At 35.8% G+C, this 16,709-nt stretch overlaps 1 protein-coding gene across 1 annotated transcript in view; it reads left to right on the forward strand.

Moving 5' to 3' along the window:
- Positions 1–16,709, forward strand: part of UBN2 (ubinuclein 2) — a 120,710-nt gene that overhangs the window by 25,802 nt on the left and 78,199 nt on the right. Inside the window, exons 3-5 of the mRNA XM_027842285.1 lie at positions 10,707–10,805; positions 14,730–14,867; positions 15,979–16,082. Of these exons, the coding sequence (XP_027698086.1) occupies positions 10,707–10,805; positions 14,730–14,867; positions 15,979–16,082 (341 nt within the window). The remainder of the gene's footprint in view (positions 1–10,706; positions 10,806–14,729; positions 14,868–15,978; positions 16,083–16,709) is intronic.

Here is a 16,709-nt window from a genome sequence, read left to right on the forward strand (position 1 = left end):
GAATACGTGTTTTGATGGGGCAGTTAGGTGGCGCAGTGGATAGAACACTGGCCCTGGGAGTCAGGAGGACCTTAGTTCAAATCTAGCCTCAGACACTTGACACTTACTAGCTGGGTGACCTTGGGCAAATCACTTAACCCCATTGCCTATCCCCCCCCCCCAAAAAAAGAATACATCTCTTACCCATAGCTGTAAGAGGTGTTATGATCTGTTTCTCTTATAATTTTTTTTTTAAAGTATGATCTCTAATATTGAGGTCTCATTTCAGTTTAGAATGTATTGTGTAGTGGTCTAAGCCCAGTTTCTGCCAGACTGCTTTCCAGATTTCCCAGCAGTTTTAATCAGATAGGGAGTTTTTCCATAGGCAATATGTTTCAGTTTTATCAAACACAGCATTATTGAGTTCTGTTATTTCTTAATCTCCTTTGTTTAGTCTGTTCCCCTGATCTAACTCATTATTCTTTAACCAATACCAGGACTACTACTTTATAACATAGTTTGAGTTCTGGAAGTGATATCCCCCTTTGGGATGCAGACCGAGTAGTGGTCTTGTTGGGTCAAAGGGTATGCACAGTTTTATGACACTTTGAGTCTAGTTCCAGATTGTTTTCCAGAATGGTTGGACTAGTTCACTACTCCACCACGAGTTCATTAGTGTACCTATTTTTCCCTCATCCCATCCAGCATTTGTCACTTCTGTTAGGTATGATGTAGTACCTTAGAGTTGTTTCAGTTTGCCTTTGTCTAATCAGTAGTGGTCTAGAGTTTTGTTTTTTTCATGACTATAGATAGATAGCTTTGATTTCTTCTTCTGAAAGCTGCCTGTTTATATCCTTTGACCATTTATCATTTGGGGAATGGCTTTTATTTTTTTATAAATATGGCTCAGTTCCATATTCAGTATATATTTGAGAAATGAGGCCTTTATCACAGAAACTTACTTTAAAAATTCTTGATACTGCTTCATTGTATATGATACCATTTAGCAAAATGTAGTTTCCCTAATAATCCCTTTTAATTAGGTCTATTTTTGCTTTTGCTTTGTCTGAGACTGTTATTTTATTGCCACCCCTGCCCTTTTAGTGTAAAAGGAGACATATTAAATTTTGCTCCAGCCCTTTAACTCCATGTGTATTTTTCTGTTTCAAGTGTAACTCTGGTAAAAAATATACATGTTGGACTCTGTTTTCTAATCCATTTTGCTGTCTGCTTCTGTTTTATGGGTGAACTCATCCTATTCACATTTACAGTTATTACTAACTGTATTTCCCTCCTTCCCTTCTTCTTCTTCTCCTCCTTCTCCTCTTCCTTCTCTCTGTCTCTCTCTTTTATCCTGTCCTCAAAAGTCTATTTTGTTTCTAACCACTGCCTCCCTTAATCTGTCCTCCATTTTATCCCCCTACTCCTGCCATTATGCCCTTCCCCTCATATTTCTCTATTAAATTACACTTCTGTACACAACTATGTGTGTGCATGTGTATGCGCGTGCGTGTGTGTATACACTTTCCTTTTTGAACCAATTCTGGTGAGAGTAAGGTTCACGCATTGACTGCCACCTCCACCCGCATTTTCCCCTTCACTGTTGAAGCTCTTCCTTGTGTGCCTCATGATTACTTTTTCATCTTTACCTTTTTATGCTAGTCTCGAGTCCTGTTTTTGAATGTAGAATTTTCTATTCAGCTCCGGTCTTTTCATTAGGAATGCTTGAAAGTCCTTTATTTGATTAAAAATCCATTTTTCCCCCGAAGGGTAATACTCAGTTTTTCTCAGTAGGTGATTTTTGGTTGTACTCCTAGCTCCTTTGCCTTCCAGAATATCGTATTCCAGGTACTCTGCTTCTTTAATGTGGAAGTTGTTAGATTTTGTGTTTTCCTGATGGTAGCTCAACGATATCTGAATTTTTTTTTGACTGATTGCAATATTTTCTCCTTGACATGGGAGCTCTGGAATTTGGATATTACATTCCTTGGAGTTTTCATTTTGGAATCTCTTCCAGTAGGTGATCAGTGAATTCTTTCAATTTCTCATTTTACCCTCTGGATCTAAGATATTGGGGTAGTTTTCCTTGATAATTTCTTGAAACATGATTTCTAGGCTGTTTTTTTTATCATGGCTTTCAGGTAGTTGAGTAATTCTTTAATTATCTCTCCTTGATCTATTTTTCATGTCAATTGTTTTTTCCAGTGAGATATTTCACATTTCCTTCAATTTTTTTTCATTCTTTTGACTTTGTTTTATTGTATCTTGTTGTCTCATGGGGTCATTAGCTTGCACTTACACAATTCTAATTTTTAAGGAATTATTTTCTTTAGTGAGATTTTATACCTGTTTTTCTATTTGGCCTATCCTGTTTTTTAAGGAGTTCTTTTCTTCAGTGAATTTTTGTACCTTTTCCATTTGGCCTATTCTATTTTTAAGGTTTATTTTCTTCAATTTTTTTTTTTTGCCTCTTTTACAAAGCTACTGATTCTCTTATCATAATTTTTGTGCACCACTCTCATTTCTTTTCCCAGTTTTTCTCTACTGCTTTTGTCTCTTTAACTCTTCCAGGAATTCTTGTCAAACTTGGATCCAATTAGCATTTTCTTTGAGGCTTTGTTTAAAGCTGTTTTCACATTGCTGTCTTTTTCTGAGTTCATGTCTAATTGTCCCTGGCGCTGTAGTGGCTTTTATTTGTAGTAGTGGATCAACTTATTTTTTTGTTGCTTGCTTATTTTTCCAGCCTATTTCTTGACTTTGAACTTTATATTAAAGTTGGGTTTTCCTTGCCTGGGGGTGGGGAGGCACTGTGCCAGGCTTCAGGCTTTTTTGTGCTGTTGTTTTCAAAAGTAGTTCTGGGCATCTACAAGTTTTTAGTCCTTCTAAGGTTGTATGATCCTGGGAGAGGCATGGTCATTGTTCTCCAGGTCTGCACTATGGTCTTTACACAAGAAGGGCCTCTGCTTCCCTGCAGCCACAAGCACTGGAGCTCTTTTTGCTTTGGAACTGTGATCCAGAACTGTATATGGGCAAAAGAGTTGGATATATTCTTAACAAAGCAGATCCTCTCAGAAGTGTATATAAATACATTTACATTTAAAATTCTCAGGTAGAAAAAGAGAAAGACATGTGAGCGCCACATCTGCAATTAACTATCTTTTGAGTGGAGACAGGATGGTTCAAAAAACACTATTCAAAGCCAGCCTGAATTTTGATCACAAAGCTCCAGAGGGTCACATCATATCAGATAAATGATGATAAAATACATATCAATATAGAAACAGACTGGAGTACATTTGAAAGGACTGGTATAAAATACTCAGAAAAGTCAAATTTCAGGAAGTGCAAGAGGAGAATCAGTGTTTTAGGTGTTAATCCAAGAATTCTGCAGAATAATGACTAGTGTTTGATTCTGAAGAAATTGGAACATGCTGTTAAGATCATAGATCTAGAGTTGGAGGAGACTTTGGTTAAACATTTTGACTTTCCAGATGAGGAATTCATGGCCTGGAGAGGTTAAGTGGCTTACCCGAGGTCACATAGGTAATCAGAAGCAGAACTAGCCATGGAACTCAAGTTCTTTGATTCCAAGTTCAGTATGGTTTCCACTGTACCATACTGCCCACATCTGAAGTGAGGTATACTCTAGTCCGTGGGTGGGGAACCTGCAGCCTCGAGGCCACATGGCCTTCTAGGTCTTCAAGTATGGCCCTTTGACTGAATCCAAACTTCACACAACAAATGGGATTTGGATACCTGTTAAGCATGTGGTAAGTTATACTAAATTATTATAAACTGTCTTCAGGATGAAATAGGTGAATTGTACTTGAAATTTCACTAGGAAGTATACTGAGAGAGATATAGTCTGTGATTTTCTCTGTTTTGAGTGTCCCAGGGTTAAGAATCAAAACCATATTTTTACTGTAGACGGAATTTGACAGGAACTTTTGCCTATATTTTTCTTTTTTCTATATTTTTCATGTAATGTAATATATTGTTCATTTTATGTAAAATTGGAATTTTTTTTTTACATGATTGATAGACTTTGCTTGTAAATCCATCTGGTCATTTTTCTTTGGGAGTTCGTTTATGGCTTGTGCTTAGTTTTCTAAGATTGAACTATTTAAGTCCTCTGTTTCTTATTCTGTTAATCTGGGCATTTTATATTTTTGTAATTATTTGTCCATTTCATTTAGATTGTCAGTTTTATTGGAGTGTAATTGGGTGAAATCACTCCTAATAATTTATTTCTTCATTGGTTGTGAGTTCACTATTTTCATTTTTGATACTGGTAATTTGGTTATTTTCTTTTTAATAATCAAGTTAGCTTATGGTTTATTTTATTTATTTTTTTTAAAGCTCCTTGTTTTATTAATTCAGTGGTCTTTTTGTTTTTACTTTTGTTCATCTCTTTGTTTTTCAGGATTTCTATTTTAGTATTTGAATGAGAAGCTTTAATTTGTTTTTCTACTGTTTTTAGTTGCATGCCCAGTTTAATTGATCTGCTCTTTCTCTCTCTTATTGATGAAAGTATTTAGAGACATAAATTTCTCCCTAATGATTGTTTTGGCTGCATCTCACAAATTTTGGTATATGGTCTCGGTGCTGTCATTATTTTTAAAATTACTGATTGTTTTTGTGATTTGATTTTTGAATGACCCATTTTTTAGTATTAGGTTATTTAGTTTCCATTTAATTTTTACTTCTCCAGTGGCCCTATAAAGAATATAATTTTTATTTTATCAAGAGAGTACATAAGAGAGTCATTTAATAACCCCGCTTTCCTGTATATATTTGAGAAGATTCTGTGATTTAATACAGGTCAGTTTTTGTAAAGGTGTCTTCCACAGCTTGGAAATATGTAACGCTTCTTTTTATTCATATTTCTTAATCCACAGAGGTCTGTCCTATCCTACTTTCCTAAAATTCTATTTGAGTCTTTACTTTCTTTTTAATGTTTATTTTTTGGTTAGATTTATCTAGGTCTGAGAGAAGTGTAAATTGAAGTACTCCACTGTTGTTGTTTTACTGTCTGTTTCCTCCTGTAACTCATTTAGCTTTTAATAATTTAGATGCTCTGCTATTTGGTGCATATATATTCAGTCTTGATATTAATTCATTGTCTGTGATACCTTTTAAAAGTCTATTTTGCTTCTGACCACTGCCTCCCATAATTTGCCCTCCTTCTTGTGCCCTTTCCCGTTTACTTGTTTCCTTCCTACTTTTCTGTTGGATAAGATGAATTTCCATACTTAATTGTAGATATGTATATTTCTCTCCTTTAACCAGTTCAGATGAGACGGATGTTCAAGTGTCTCTTGCACCCTACCACTGCCCCCTCCACTGTATAACTCTTCTTTGCACACCCCAATCATGTGAGATAAGTTCTCACATTTTTTCTGTAGTTTTTCTTCCTCTCCCAGGACATTGTTTTTTCCAGCCTTTCATTCTTTTGACATCATCCAAATGCAATAGAGTCATACCCAGGCCCCCTATATAATTGATTTCTTTTAAGACCCGTAGTGATGATAGTTTTAAGGCGTTAGCTGTATCATTTCTCCATATAGGAATGTAAAGAATTTAACCTTGTTTAGGTCCTCATGATTTCTCACTCATGTTTACCTTTTTATGCTTCTCTTCAGTCCTCTGTGTTTGTATGTTAAATGTTCCATTTATTTTTGCTCTTTTCATCAGAAATACTTAAGTCCTTGATTTCATTAAACATATATCTCCCGCTGCCGCCCCCCTACCCCCCAGATTATACTTAGTTTTGCTGGGCAGGTTATTCTTGATTGCAAACCTACATCCTTTGCCTTCTGGAATATGATATTCCAAGCTGTCTTTTCCTTGATGTGGTGGGGCCACTAAATCTTGTTTGATCCTGACTGTGGCTCTTTAGTACTTGAATTCTATTTTTTTCTGACTGCTTGTAGTGATTTTTTTTTTCTTGACCTGTTAGCTGTGGTTATTGGCAATAATATTCCTAAGAGCTTTCATCTGGGGGTTTCTTTCAGGAGATGACTGGTAAAATCTTTCATTTTCTACTTTATCATCTGGTTCTGAGATATCTGGGCAGTTTTCCTTTATAATTTCTTGAAATACTATATCTAGACTTTTTCTAAATTACTTTCAAAAGTCCAGTGATTCTTAAATTATTTTTATTCATTTTGCTTTCTGTGTCAATTTTTCCCATGTGATATTTCACACTTTCTGCTTTTTCCCCCCTCACTTTTTTTTTTTTTTTTACTTCATTTTATTGTTCCTTATGCCTCATGGAGTCACTAGCTTCCTTTTGACCAATTCAAATTTTTAAGGAGTTATTTTCTTCAGTAAGGTTTTGTACCTCATTTACCAAGCTGTTAATTCTTTTTTAATATCTTATTTTTCATTGTTCTCATTTGGTTTTTAAAATAATTTTTTAACTCTTTAACTCTTCTAGGAATTTTTGTTGGGGTTATGTGAAATCTGCATTTTTCTTTGAGGCATGCTTGTAGATGTTTTCGAGTCATTCTCTTCTTTGTTTCTTGAGCTTCTTAGTCACCATAGTGTAGCTCTTCTTAGATTATTTGTTTGCTCGTTCTTCCAACCTGCTTCTTGACTTTGGGCTTTATGTTAGTGCTGGGCTCTGTGCACTTTGGAGGGAACGTCTAGCCTGAGCTTCTGCCCTCTTACAGCTGTGTGCTGCTTTCGCAGCTCGTTGGGGGCCTTCAAGTTTTTAATGCTCCCAAAATTGTGTGAATCAGGGAAAGGTCTGTTCACTGTCCTCCTGGTCTGAGGTCAGCAAGTTCCTTGCTTAAGTTTGGGTCTTTAAACAAATGTGTGGTTTGCTTTCAGTAAACTACTGCTGGACTCAGTCACTGTTAGCCTTCTGCGAGGTTCTGCAGGTTCGGAATGACTGAACTGGCTCCCCGTTGGTATGGAACGCCTGCATGGTTGTTCCACCGCAGGCTTATGTTCTGGACTGAAGTCCAGAAGCTAAAACTGAATCCCTGCTGCTTTGTTCCTAGGCTTATAGCCACATACCTACATTTCATAAACATGATCCTTGCCCACAGCAAGGATACAGGGACAGGGAGGAACGATTGTAAGGGAACTGAGCCAGCTGTTCAATGCTACATATAGCTCTGTTCCCTTACAATCGCTCCTTCCTGGCCCTGCATCTGTGACCCGGAATTGATAATGGGTAACAGAGCTGCCAGACAACATGTCTTCCTGTACCTGGTTCTGGTTTAGAGGTCTCCTGGGATCTTTTTGCCTTTCTTAGCCCTCTTTCTGTCCCTTGGCCAGGAATGTTTCCCACTGCTGCTGCCTTCCATGCCCTACTCTTGCCCAGCCCCTGCTCTTGGCTAGCCCCTGCCCCCAGTGTTGACCGACCTCTCTGTCTTCCTAAGTGTTTCTAGGCTGGAAAAATGACTCCCTCTGACTTTCTTTTGTCTTTCTCAATCAGAATTTGGTCTGGTCCATTTTCTAGATTGTTTTGGAGGAGCTATGCTGAATGAGTTCAGGTAAAAAATGCATCCTTTCACTCCACCGTTTTGAATCCACCTCCCTTTGTAGGGAAAGAAAAATACTTGGACCTGGAACAAGAGAAAGGATAGGTATCTTTAGGCATACAAGCCCCTTTTCCAGAGCTCTCTCAACTTGGAGGGGTTTCAGACTTTACCTCCAAATGGCTTTTTAATCAAGCTTTATATAAAAATTTTTTTCTTTCTGGGCAGAGCCAAGATGATGGAGAAAAGGCAGGAAGTTGCCTGAGCTCTCCCCAGTTTCCTTCAAAACTCTAAACCAAGCCTCAAAATGAATTCTGGAGTGACAGAACCCACAAAAGAACAGGGTGAAACAATTTTCTAGCCCAAGGTAACTTAGAAGGACTGCAGGAAAGGTCTGTCTCACTTGGGTAAAAGGAGAGCATAGCTCAGCACAGGCGGTGTCCAGACAAGCCAGCTGGAGGCCTCTAACCCTAGCACAAATCAGCAACTGAGGCCCTGTGGTCCTAGCTCAGCAGGCTAGCAGCGCAGCTGGCCAGCTGTAAGGCCTCGAGCCCCAGCACAGCAGGTGAGCTGCCAGCCCTGGAGGCACACCAATGCAGCAAACCATTGAGTAGACCGCTGGTCCTGGGCACAAAAACCTTGGGACAGTACCTGCTGTACCCCAGGAACAAAGTTTAAAAAGTCATGAAATAGGCTGGAAAATGAGCAAAAAAACCAAAACAAAACAAAACCGAAGAACAAAGCCCTAATTATAGAAAGTTACTATGGCAACAGAGAAGATCAAAACACAAATTCAAAAGAGGATAACAATATCAAAATGCCTGCTTGTGAAGCCTTAAAGAGAAATGTGATTTGGTCTCAAGTCCTCTTGGAAGAGTACAAAAAGGATTTTAAAGATCAAATAAGAGAAGTAGAAGAAAAACTTTTTTTTTTTAAAAAAAGTTTTCTTTCTATCCCTTTTTGCTATTTATGAGATGTGGAAGTAAAATAAGCAATTGTTTCTACCTTGGCAACTTGATACTTCTTATAATCTTTTATATACCATTGTAAGATTTTATAAACAAGTTTATAATACAAACTGGTGCTGCCTGTGGCTGCCATTCTTCTCACCTGGCAGAGGATCAGGTATGTATTAGATAGGGTAATTTCTAGACTTTTTGGTCTCCTTATTATGGCTGTTACTTTATGTTGGCTAAATTTCTTAGGAAATGAGAATTTTATTAATGTCTTTTATTTTGTCATTGTCCTTTTTTTATATTAATAACTTATTTAAATAAGGTTAAAGTTGTTTAAAAGGTACCCCAAATGTTTTCATTCTAATTTAGCATTGATTTAGATCTTCTGGAAAGTTAAATTCACCAATCTTAATGGGTGTAAGGTGAAATCTCAGAGTTGCTTTAATTTGCATTCTCTAATTGTTAATGATTTAGATAATTTTATATGGATATTGATAACATGGATTTCTTTTTCTGAGAATTGCCTATTCATATTATTTGACCATTTATCAATTAGGGAATAGCTCTTATTTTTATAAATTTGAATCAGATTCCTATATATCTTAGAAATGAGACCTTCATCAAAGAAACTTGCTGAAAAGATTTTTGCAAAACCTTTTAATTTTATATAAACAAAATTGTCCATATTATCTTCTATGATCTTCTCTGTTTCTTATTCATGGAGTCTTTTCCTATCCATAGATTTGATAAATAATTTCTTTCTTGTTCCTCTAATTTATGAAATCACCGCTTATGTCGGTACATATACCCATTGCTTAGGTTAGTATATGATATGAAATGTTGGTCTGTATGTAGTTTCTGCCAGAATGCTTTCCAGTTTTCCCCACAGTTTTTGTTGAATATTGAGTTCTTGCCCCAGTAGCTGGTTTCTTTGGGTTTATCAAATACTAGGCTGCTGTGTAGCTTTGCTTCTGTATGGTGTGTACCTAATCTGTTCCACTGACCAGCTTTTCTGTTTTTTTGTTGTTGTCTTTTCAGTCATGTCTAACTTTTTGTGACCCCATTTGATTTTTGTCCTGGCACTCTATCCACTGTGCCATCTTGCTGCTTTAACCAGTATCATATAATTTTGCTAATTATTTCTTTGAAGTATGGTTTGAGATCTGGTACTGCTAAGACCTTCTTTGTTCCCACTCTTTAAAAATTAATTCCATTAATATTCTTGACCTTTTGTGAGAAGCTGGTATTCTAATGGGGAGGAGAAAAGTATAACTGTGTGTTATTACATGGACCTGTGTGTGAAGATAGCCAGGAAGTGGGGAGAAGGCCTGGTTCTAGGTAAGATAATAAAGCAAAAATTTACATATCTGAGTCAGGGATCCAGTGGAGTCTAGGCTTGGGAGTAGAGTAGGGAGGAACAGAATGTTCAGAGTGTGGGTAGCATGGTGAGGTGATGGCTAAAATCTTTAATGAAGTCAGAGAAACTAAGAGGTAGAAATGAAGAGGAATAGCACCAGTTGTGTCAACTCAGCATTTGCCTAACTGTGCAGATGTGGTAGCCCACCCCCCAGAGAGTGCTTCAGTTTGTTTTTGTATTTTCCCAGCACATCACTTGTGGGTTAGTCAGCCCTTAATCTTTAGCTGAATTGAAAGGTAAGATTTTATGATATTTCTATTAACAATATATTTGAAATTTTTGTGTGTTTTCAACTGGAGTGAATTGGTAGAATAAAGGAGAGGCACAATTTGATGGAATAGTCCTCTTCTTTTTTAGCTTTGAATAATGTCAATGGGGCTTTGCCCTAAATTTTGTCAGCAGTGATTTTTTAAAATTTTTGTTTGTGATGATCTTTTTCTGCAGTTTCTACCACTACTTTTCTTCTCCTGAGCACTCTCCTTGAAGCTTCCTTTGCTTCATTAAGCCTGGAGGCACAAGTTTTCTCTGGGCTAGTTTTTACTTAGGAACAAGACTGATGCCTTAAATACCTTTCCTCAAATTCTGATTTCATGCTTACGTCCAAATTTGTTTTTATTCGACCAAACTTCCGCTTTAATCCTGGATTTGCAGGATATTATTTTTCTGAAAATGTTTAAATAGAAAAAAACAGATTTTAAACGGTATAAAGTAATTTCTACCCCACACCAATAAGCCAGGATTGGAAGACTTTGTAAAACCATTATCTGAAAAATGTAATATAGATGCAAACTTATTGGGATTTTTTAAAATTCAGAGTAATAAATGTGGAACTTGAACTGATTTAACTTAATTTGTTTTTTGCAGGGTGTGAAATCTAAACACCGGAAAGATCGGCCACAAGATCTAATTGATATAGGTTTTGGCTATGATGAGACAGATCCATTCATTGATAACTCAGAGGCTGTGAGTAATTCTTTTTTTTTCCAGATATTTTATTGTTTCCATAAGTTTTAGAAGTTTCACTGATGAAATGTGGAAAAAATACTGCTTTTAAACATTTTGCATTATCATCCTGCTGATGATACTGGATCTTGGTTCTAGAGACAGATTTCTCTGTAATAAAAAAATCATTCATCCCATGATTGAAGACTTTATCTTTAACTTCTAATTTCCAGACTTAACTTTTACCTAGGAAACTGTTCAGGCTGTTGTTAATTCTGAAAGAGTGGCCCTATCAAAGACATATGCAGTAGTACCTGAACACTGTACTTTTCTGCAGTGCATCTTTTTATGATGGAAAATATTGAAATGACTCCTGGAGAATTAAGTGACTGTTTTCAGCGAGCAAATATATGAAGCTGGTTGTGATGGAGAAAACTTCTTTTGCCATAATTTCACTTAAAAGAAGAATTATTAACCTAAAAAGTAGTATTTTTTAAGGTATTTTTCTTCTTAGGTCTACCTCACTTAAGTCCATTTCACTTGCAAGTCGGGACATCACACTCCCGATGTCATTGGTCCTCTTCAAGAATGAAGGACAAACATCAACAACCACAACAACACATATTTTAATAAGCCTACTTAGGGACAGTTACTGTCAGGGCACTTTGATCCTCCCAGTCATCCTTGATTCCTCACATTACTCCCACATATTTAATCTTTTGGAAAATCATATCTTTTCTATCTTCATGACATCTCTAGTATATGTCTCCTTTCTACTCGCACAGCTACCACATTGGTATAGGTTCTTAACCACCTTCCTCATGGATGGTTGCAGGAATCTTCTAATTGATTTTCCTGCCTCAAATTTTTTCCCATTCCATCCCATCATCCACTCAGCCTTCAAGGTGATTTTCTTGAAACATTGGTCTTACCATGTCATTTTCCTACTCAGTAGGTCCAGTGGCTTCCTGTTATCTCTAGGATAACATGAAATTTGGAAAGCCCTTCAAAACCTGATCTTACCAGTTCTCTCAGATTTTATTTCCTCCTGTGTACTATTACAGTCCAGTGATACTGGTCTGCTTTTAAATTTTTTAAAACTTTTTTTTAACATAGACAAGTCCTATTTGTTCTTCTTTTTCAAAATGTAGATGAAAAGCAAAATTATCATTTAATCATATCTTCACTTCTGTGTGTTAGCTTTTCATATTTTCAAGAAGTTTATTTCAGTCTTTAAAAATTAGACTTCAGTATTCATCATCTTCCTCAGAATCCATTACTTTACTTCTGTTGAGCTTAACTGTTATTGTCTTTTTTGTCTGCTGGATTACTTTTTCAAGAATGGATATCAGTCCTTACTCTGATGCTTTCCCACTTAGCTGTCCAAATCTAACCCTCTGTATAAAGTAGTGCTCTATTCTCTAGTTTTTTTGATTTTACAAATGTTAGATTATTTAGCTTGACTCAAGCTGGCTGGTCTAGAACTTGAGCTAGAATATTGTTTCTCATCCCTATTTCCCTGTGTTTTGCCTACTGTTGTGCTGAGTCACCACAAGAATCTCCATGCTTCATTTGCATCTCTTTTGGCTTCTGTTTCCCCAGTGTTGGCCCTGGCAGGTTTATGGAAGAAAGGCACAGCTTAAGACTGAACATTAAGGGGCAGCTAGGTGGCGCAGTGGATAGAGCACTGGCCTCAGACCAAATACTTGACACTTACTAGCTGTGTGACCCTGGGCAAATCACTTAACCCCAATTGCCATAAAAAAAAAAAAAAAAGACTGAACATTGACTGTTATTCACATAAGACACTTCATCTTCCAACTCGGTATTTTCAGAGGCTGTCCCCCCATGCCTAGAATGCTCTACTGCCTTATATTTGATTCTTTATTTCCCTGGCTGTCTTTAAGTCTCAGTTCAAATCCCACCTTCAGCAGGAGGTCTTTCCCTCCCTCTTCTTTCTGAGATTACCTTACATTTATAATGTATATTGTACATACATACTTATTTGCATGTTGTCTTACCCATTACAATGTGAACGTTAGGGCAGGAATATTGTTTCAATCTTTGTATCTCTAATATTTAGCACATAATAAGATAATAATAAGTACAGGTTGATTAATTGCTTCTGTGCTGATAGACATTGGTTTATTCAGGTTTTCCAATCATTTGGAAATAGATTTTCTATTTTTTTCCATTGACCATATTATTACTTGATGAATTTTTTCTGTAGTAGTGTTTTCATTTAAATAATTTCATTCCTTGTATATATTCTTCTCTTGTTTCTGTTTTTCCCATCTTGTATCTATCTATCTGCCTATCTGTCTGTCTTTCTATCTATCTAAGCCTTCCAAAGTTTTCTGAATTTCTCTGGTTTGTTGTTTCTTATGACATAATAATATTCCTTTCCTTTACATACCACAGTTAGTTCAGAGGTCAGTGACAAAAAGAATAGGTCCTACATAAACAGTAAAATATTTTTTGCAGCACTTTTAGATGTAATAAAGAGTTGGGAACAGTAGCTCCATCATTTGAAGAATGGCTAAACAAATTATGATACATGAATTTAGTGGACTATTATTGCATTATAAATAACAACAATAGAAAGTATGGAAATGATGCAAAGTAAAGAAAGCAGAACTGGAAAACCAATATACTTATTGATTACAGGCTTGTTTGTAAATGGAAAGAACAGCAACAATACAGAATTTGTTATTTTAATGTCCAAGGTTGGCCCAGACGAGATAAGAAAATATACTTCTCTTACTCCTTTGCATTGGAGGGAAACTTGACTTGCAGAATCCAACTCAGCTCCTTAGTTTAAGAGAAAATCTGAACTTTGCTTCTTCTAGCTTCCATGGTTCAGTCTCTGAGCATTTTTAAGTCAAAGACTAGAGGACCTGAAAGGACCTTTAGTAATAGATTGTTGGAAATCCCCAAAAAAGAGTTTTTCTATTCTTAATAGTTGTCTTTCTTTAACTACCAGCCTCATTACCTTTCTTTGGTCAAGATTGACCTCTTTTCTGTCATTTTTTAATCTGATAATTTAATTCAGTACTAGATAACCTGAAAAACAAACAGTAAAGTATTTTGAGTCATACCAATGCTCTGTATTCAGTTTCTGGACCTGTAAGGCCTCGTTACTCTTATAATTATCTCTTATGGTCTTTACATGCACATGTTTCTTTTCTTTTTCTTTTCTTTTCTTTTCTTTTTTCCACAATTTGTTTTAAATTTCTTTTAGTCTAAAACGTATGATCTTCAAATTGCTTAGGAAAAGGCAGAGAAGTTTGGCATTATTAATTTCTTATATCATTTACCTGTTGAGATGATATAATGCATAATAAGAGATGAGGTAGTGCACTACAGTGTCAAGAGCATTGACTTTGGAGTTATAGGGCCTGGGTTCAAATTCCACCTCTGAAACTTAAAAGTCATTTACTTTTGGGGCTTCAGTTTTCTCATTTGTAAAATAAAATTGTTTTACTAGATGGCCTCTGAGGTCCCTTCCATCTCTGTATATATTATTCTATGGTCAGTGAACCCAGAAAATGTCTTTGTATAGTATTTGGTCATTTGTTTCAGCTTTTAGGTTTGAATCTTCCATCTGACTGATGTATTGTTAGAAACAATCAGTATTCCTAATGACTTTATTAATTAGGGAATCATCAGAGCTTAATTCATACTGTATATTTTGGGAATTTCTATATTTTCCTTTCAGTTGTATAAATTTTCTGATCTTGTCCCAAAGGCAGTGAATTTGTTCTCCCACTTAGGAGATAGTAAAAAAGATTAGACTGTGAAACAATTATCAGCATTATTTTCAGTTGTAATATTTATACTTAGCATTTGATGAACAAAGAGTGATAGCGTGTGAATGAGTTTTTAAAATATTTTAATAAAGACTAAAACATTATGCTCTGAATAAATCCTTATTTTTCTGTGTAGTATGATGAATTGGTGCCTGCTTCTCTGACCACAAAATATGGAGGATTTTATATCAATACGGGTACACTACAGTTCCGCCAAGCATCAGACACTGAAGATGAAGATTTTTCAGAGAATCAAAAGCACAGGTCACCTAAAGTAAGAGATTATAGATTTAAAGCACTGATGGGGGAATCATACAATTAATAGATTAAAATATTGTAAATTTACTTGTAGATGAAGTGTTATATAAATTATATGTTTAAGAAAGTGAAATGCTGATCACAGATATACCTTTATCCCTTTAAAAATGTGTGATTTGTGAAGGAACTTCCTTTTAACTATAATAATAATAGATAATGTTTAGACAGTGAGGTGGTGCAATGGATAGAGTTCTGAGCCTGAAGTTAGAAAGACCTGAATTTAGATTCCATCTCAGACACTTATAAGCTGTGTGTCCCTGGGCAAACCACTTAATTTCTGTCTGACTCAGTGTCCTCAACTATTAAATGGAGTTAATATATAGCACCTATCTCCCCGGGCTGTTGTGAGGATCAAACAAGATAGTATTTGTAAAAAAGTGCTTAGTGCAGTGCCTGGCAAATAAGAAGTGTCATAAATGCTAGCTTTTATTGTTATTAATCCTTTAAATTTTGTAAAACACTTTATGTACATTGTCTTATTTGATCTTCACAACAACCCTAATTATATACTATTATTATCCTAGTTTTAGGATGAGGACACTGAGGGGCAGAGGCTAAATGGTCATATAGATAATATCAGAGGCAGGATTCAAACCTCCTGACTGCAAAATAGACTTCTGTGAACTAAGTTCTTATTGTTTTCTTCTTTTAAAACTTTTCTCCCAACATGCCTGTTATGAGCCTCTGTTTTCATCAGAATTTATAAGATTAGGATTTCTTGGTGTTACAGTGATAGCAGGTAGCTCTGTTAATTTTCATAACATCTTTTATTGGAAACAAGGCTGAATATTGTTATATTCCAACTGGTCTGTGATTTTTAGTTATAGGAACTCCTTTCACCAAATAGATTTCTATTTCTGACCTAGTAGAGAAATCCTGGGAAGTTGCATGAAGCACACAGAGGTGTAGTGACTTGCCTAGGTCATGGAGCTAATTCAAGTCTCAGAGGTAGTGTTTGATTACCATTCTGCCTCCATTCCTCACACATTACCAACTATACTAAACTGTCTTGAGTACTTCTCAGTCAAGGAAAATGCTTTAAGATGTATTCTCTGTTCACTTTACAGGTTTCCAAAGTAAAAGAAGATGATGTTGGAATAAAAAAGCGAAAGCGGAAAGAAGAAGGGGAAAAAGAGAAGAAGCCTAGGAAAAAAGTTCCCAAACAACTGGGGTGGGTTTTGAGAAACAGAATAGTGGAAACAGTCATAGACTACTTTGTAGTAGTCATTGACTTCTTTTAATTTTTAAAACAAATATAGAATTAACTGTTATCTTGAACTGTTCCTAATTTAATGTAATATTTTTAAAAGAATAAAATGTTGTGATATAGTTGATAGAGCATTATATTTAGAGTCAAGAGAACTGAATTCTAATATTATATTAGCACATGACAGTTGTTTTGGGTTTTTTTGAGGGGGGCGGAGTTTAAATTTTGAGATTGACAGAAACAAGAAGTGGGTAGCATGTTTCATCATTAGTCCTCTGGAGTCATTTTTGGTCCTTACATTGATAAGGGTTCCTAAGTCTTCTAAAATTGTTTGTCTTTTTCATATTGTTATCATTGTATTAGTTGTTCTCTTGATTCTGTTCACTTCAGTCTACATCAGTTCTTGTAAGTCTTTCCCAAGTTTCTCTGAAACCATCTCTTTCATCATTTCTTACAGCATAATAGTATTCCATCAAAATATTATATACTGTGACTTATTCAGACAGTCCCCAATTTGTAGACATTACCTCAGATTCTCATCTTTTCTATCTTCCTGTTTAGTGAAGTGTATTTTTATACGTGTGTGTGTGT

This window comes from Vombatus ursinus, unplaced genomic scaffold (genome assembly GCF_900497805.2).
Source record: "Vombatus ursinus unplaced genomic scaffold, bare-nosed wombat genome assembly UNPS02014870.1, whole genome shotgun sequence".
Taxonomy (NCBI): domain Eukaryota; kingdom Metazoa; phylum Chordata; class Mammalia; order Diprotodontia; family Vombatidae; genus Vombatus; species Vombatus ursinus.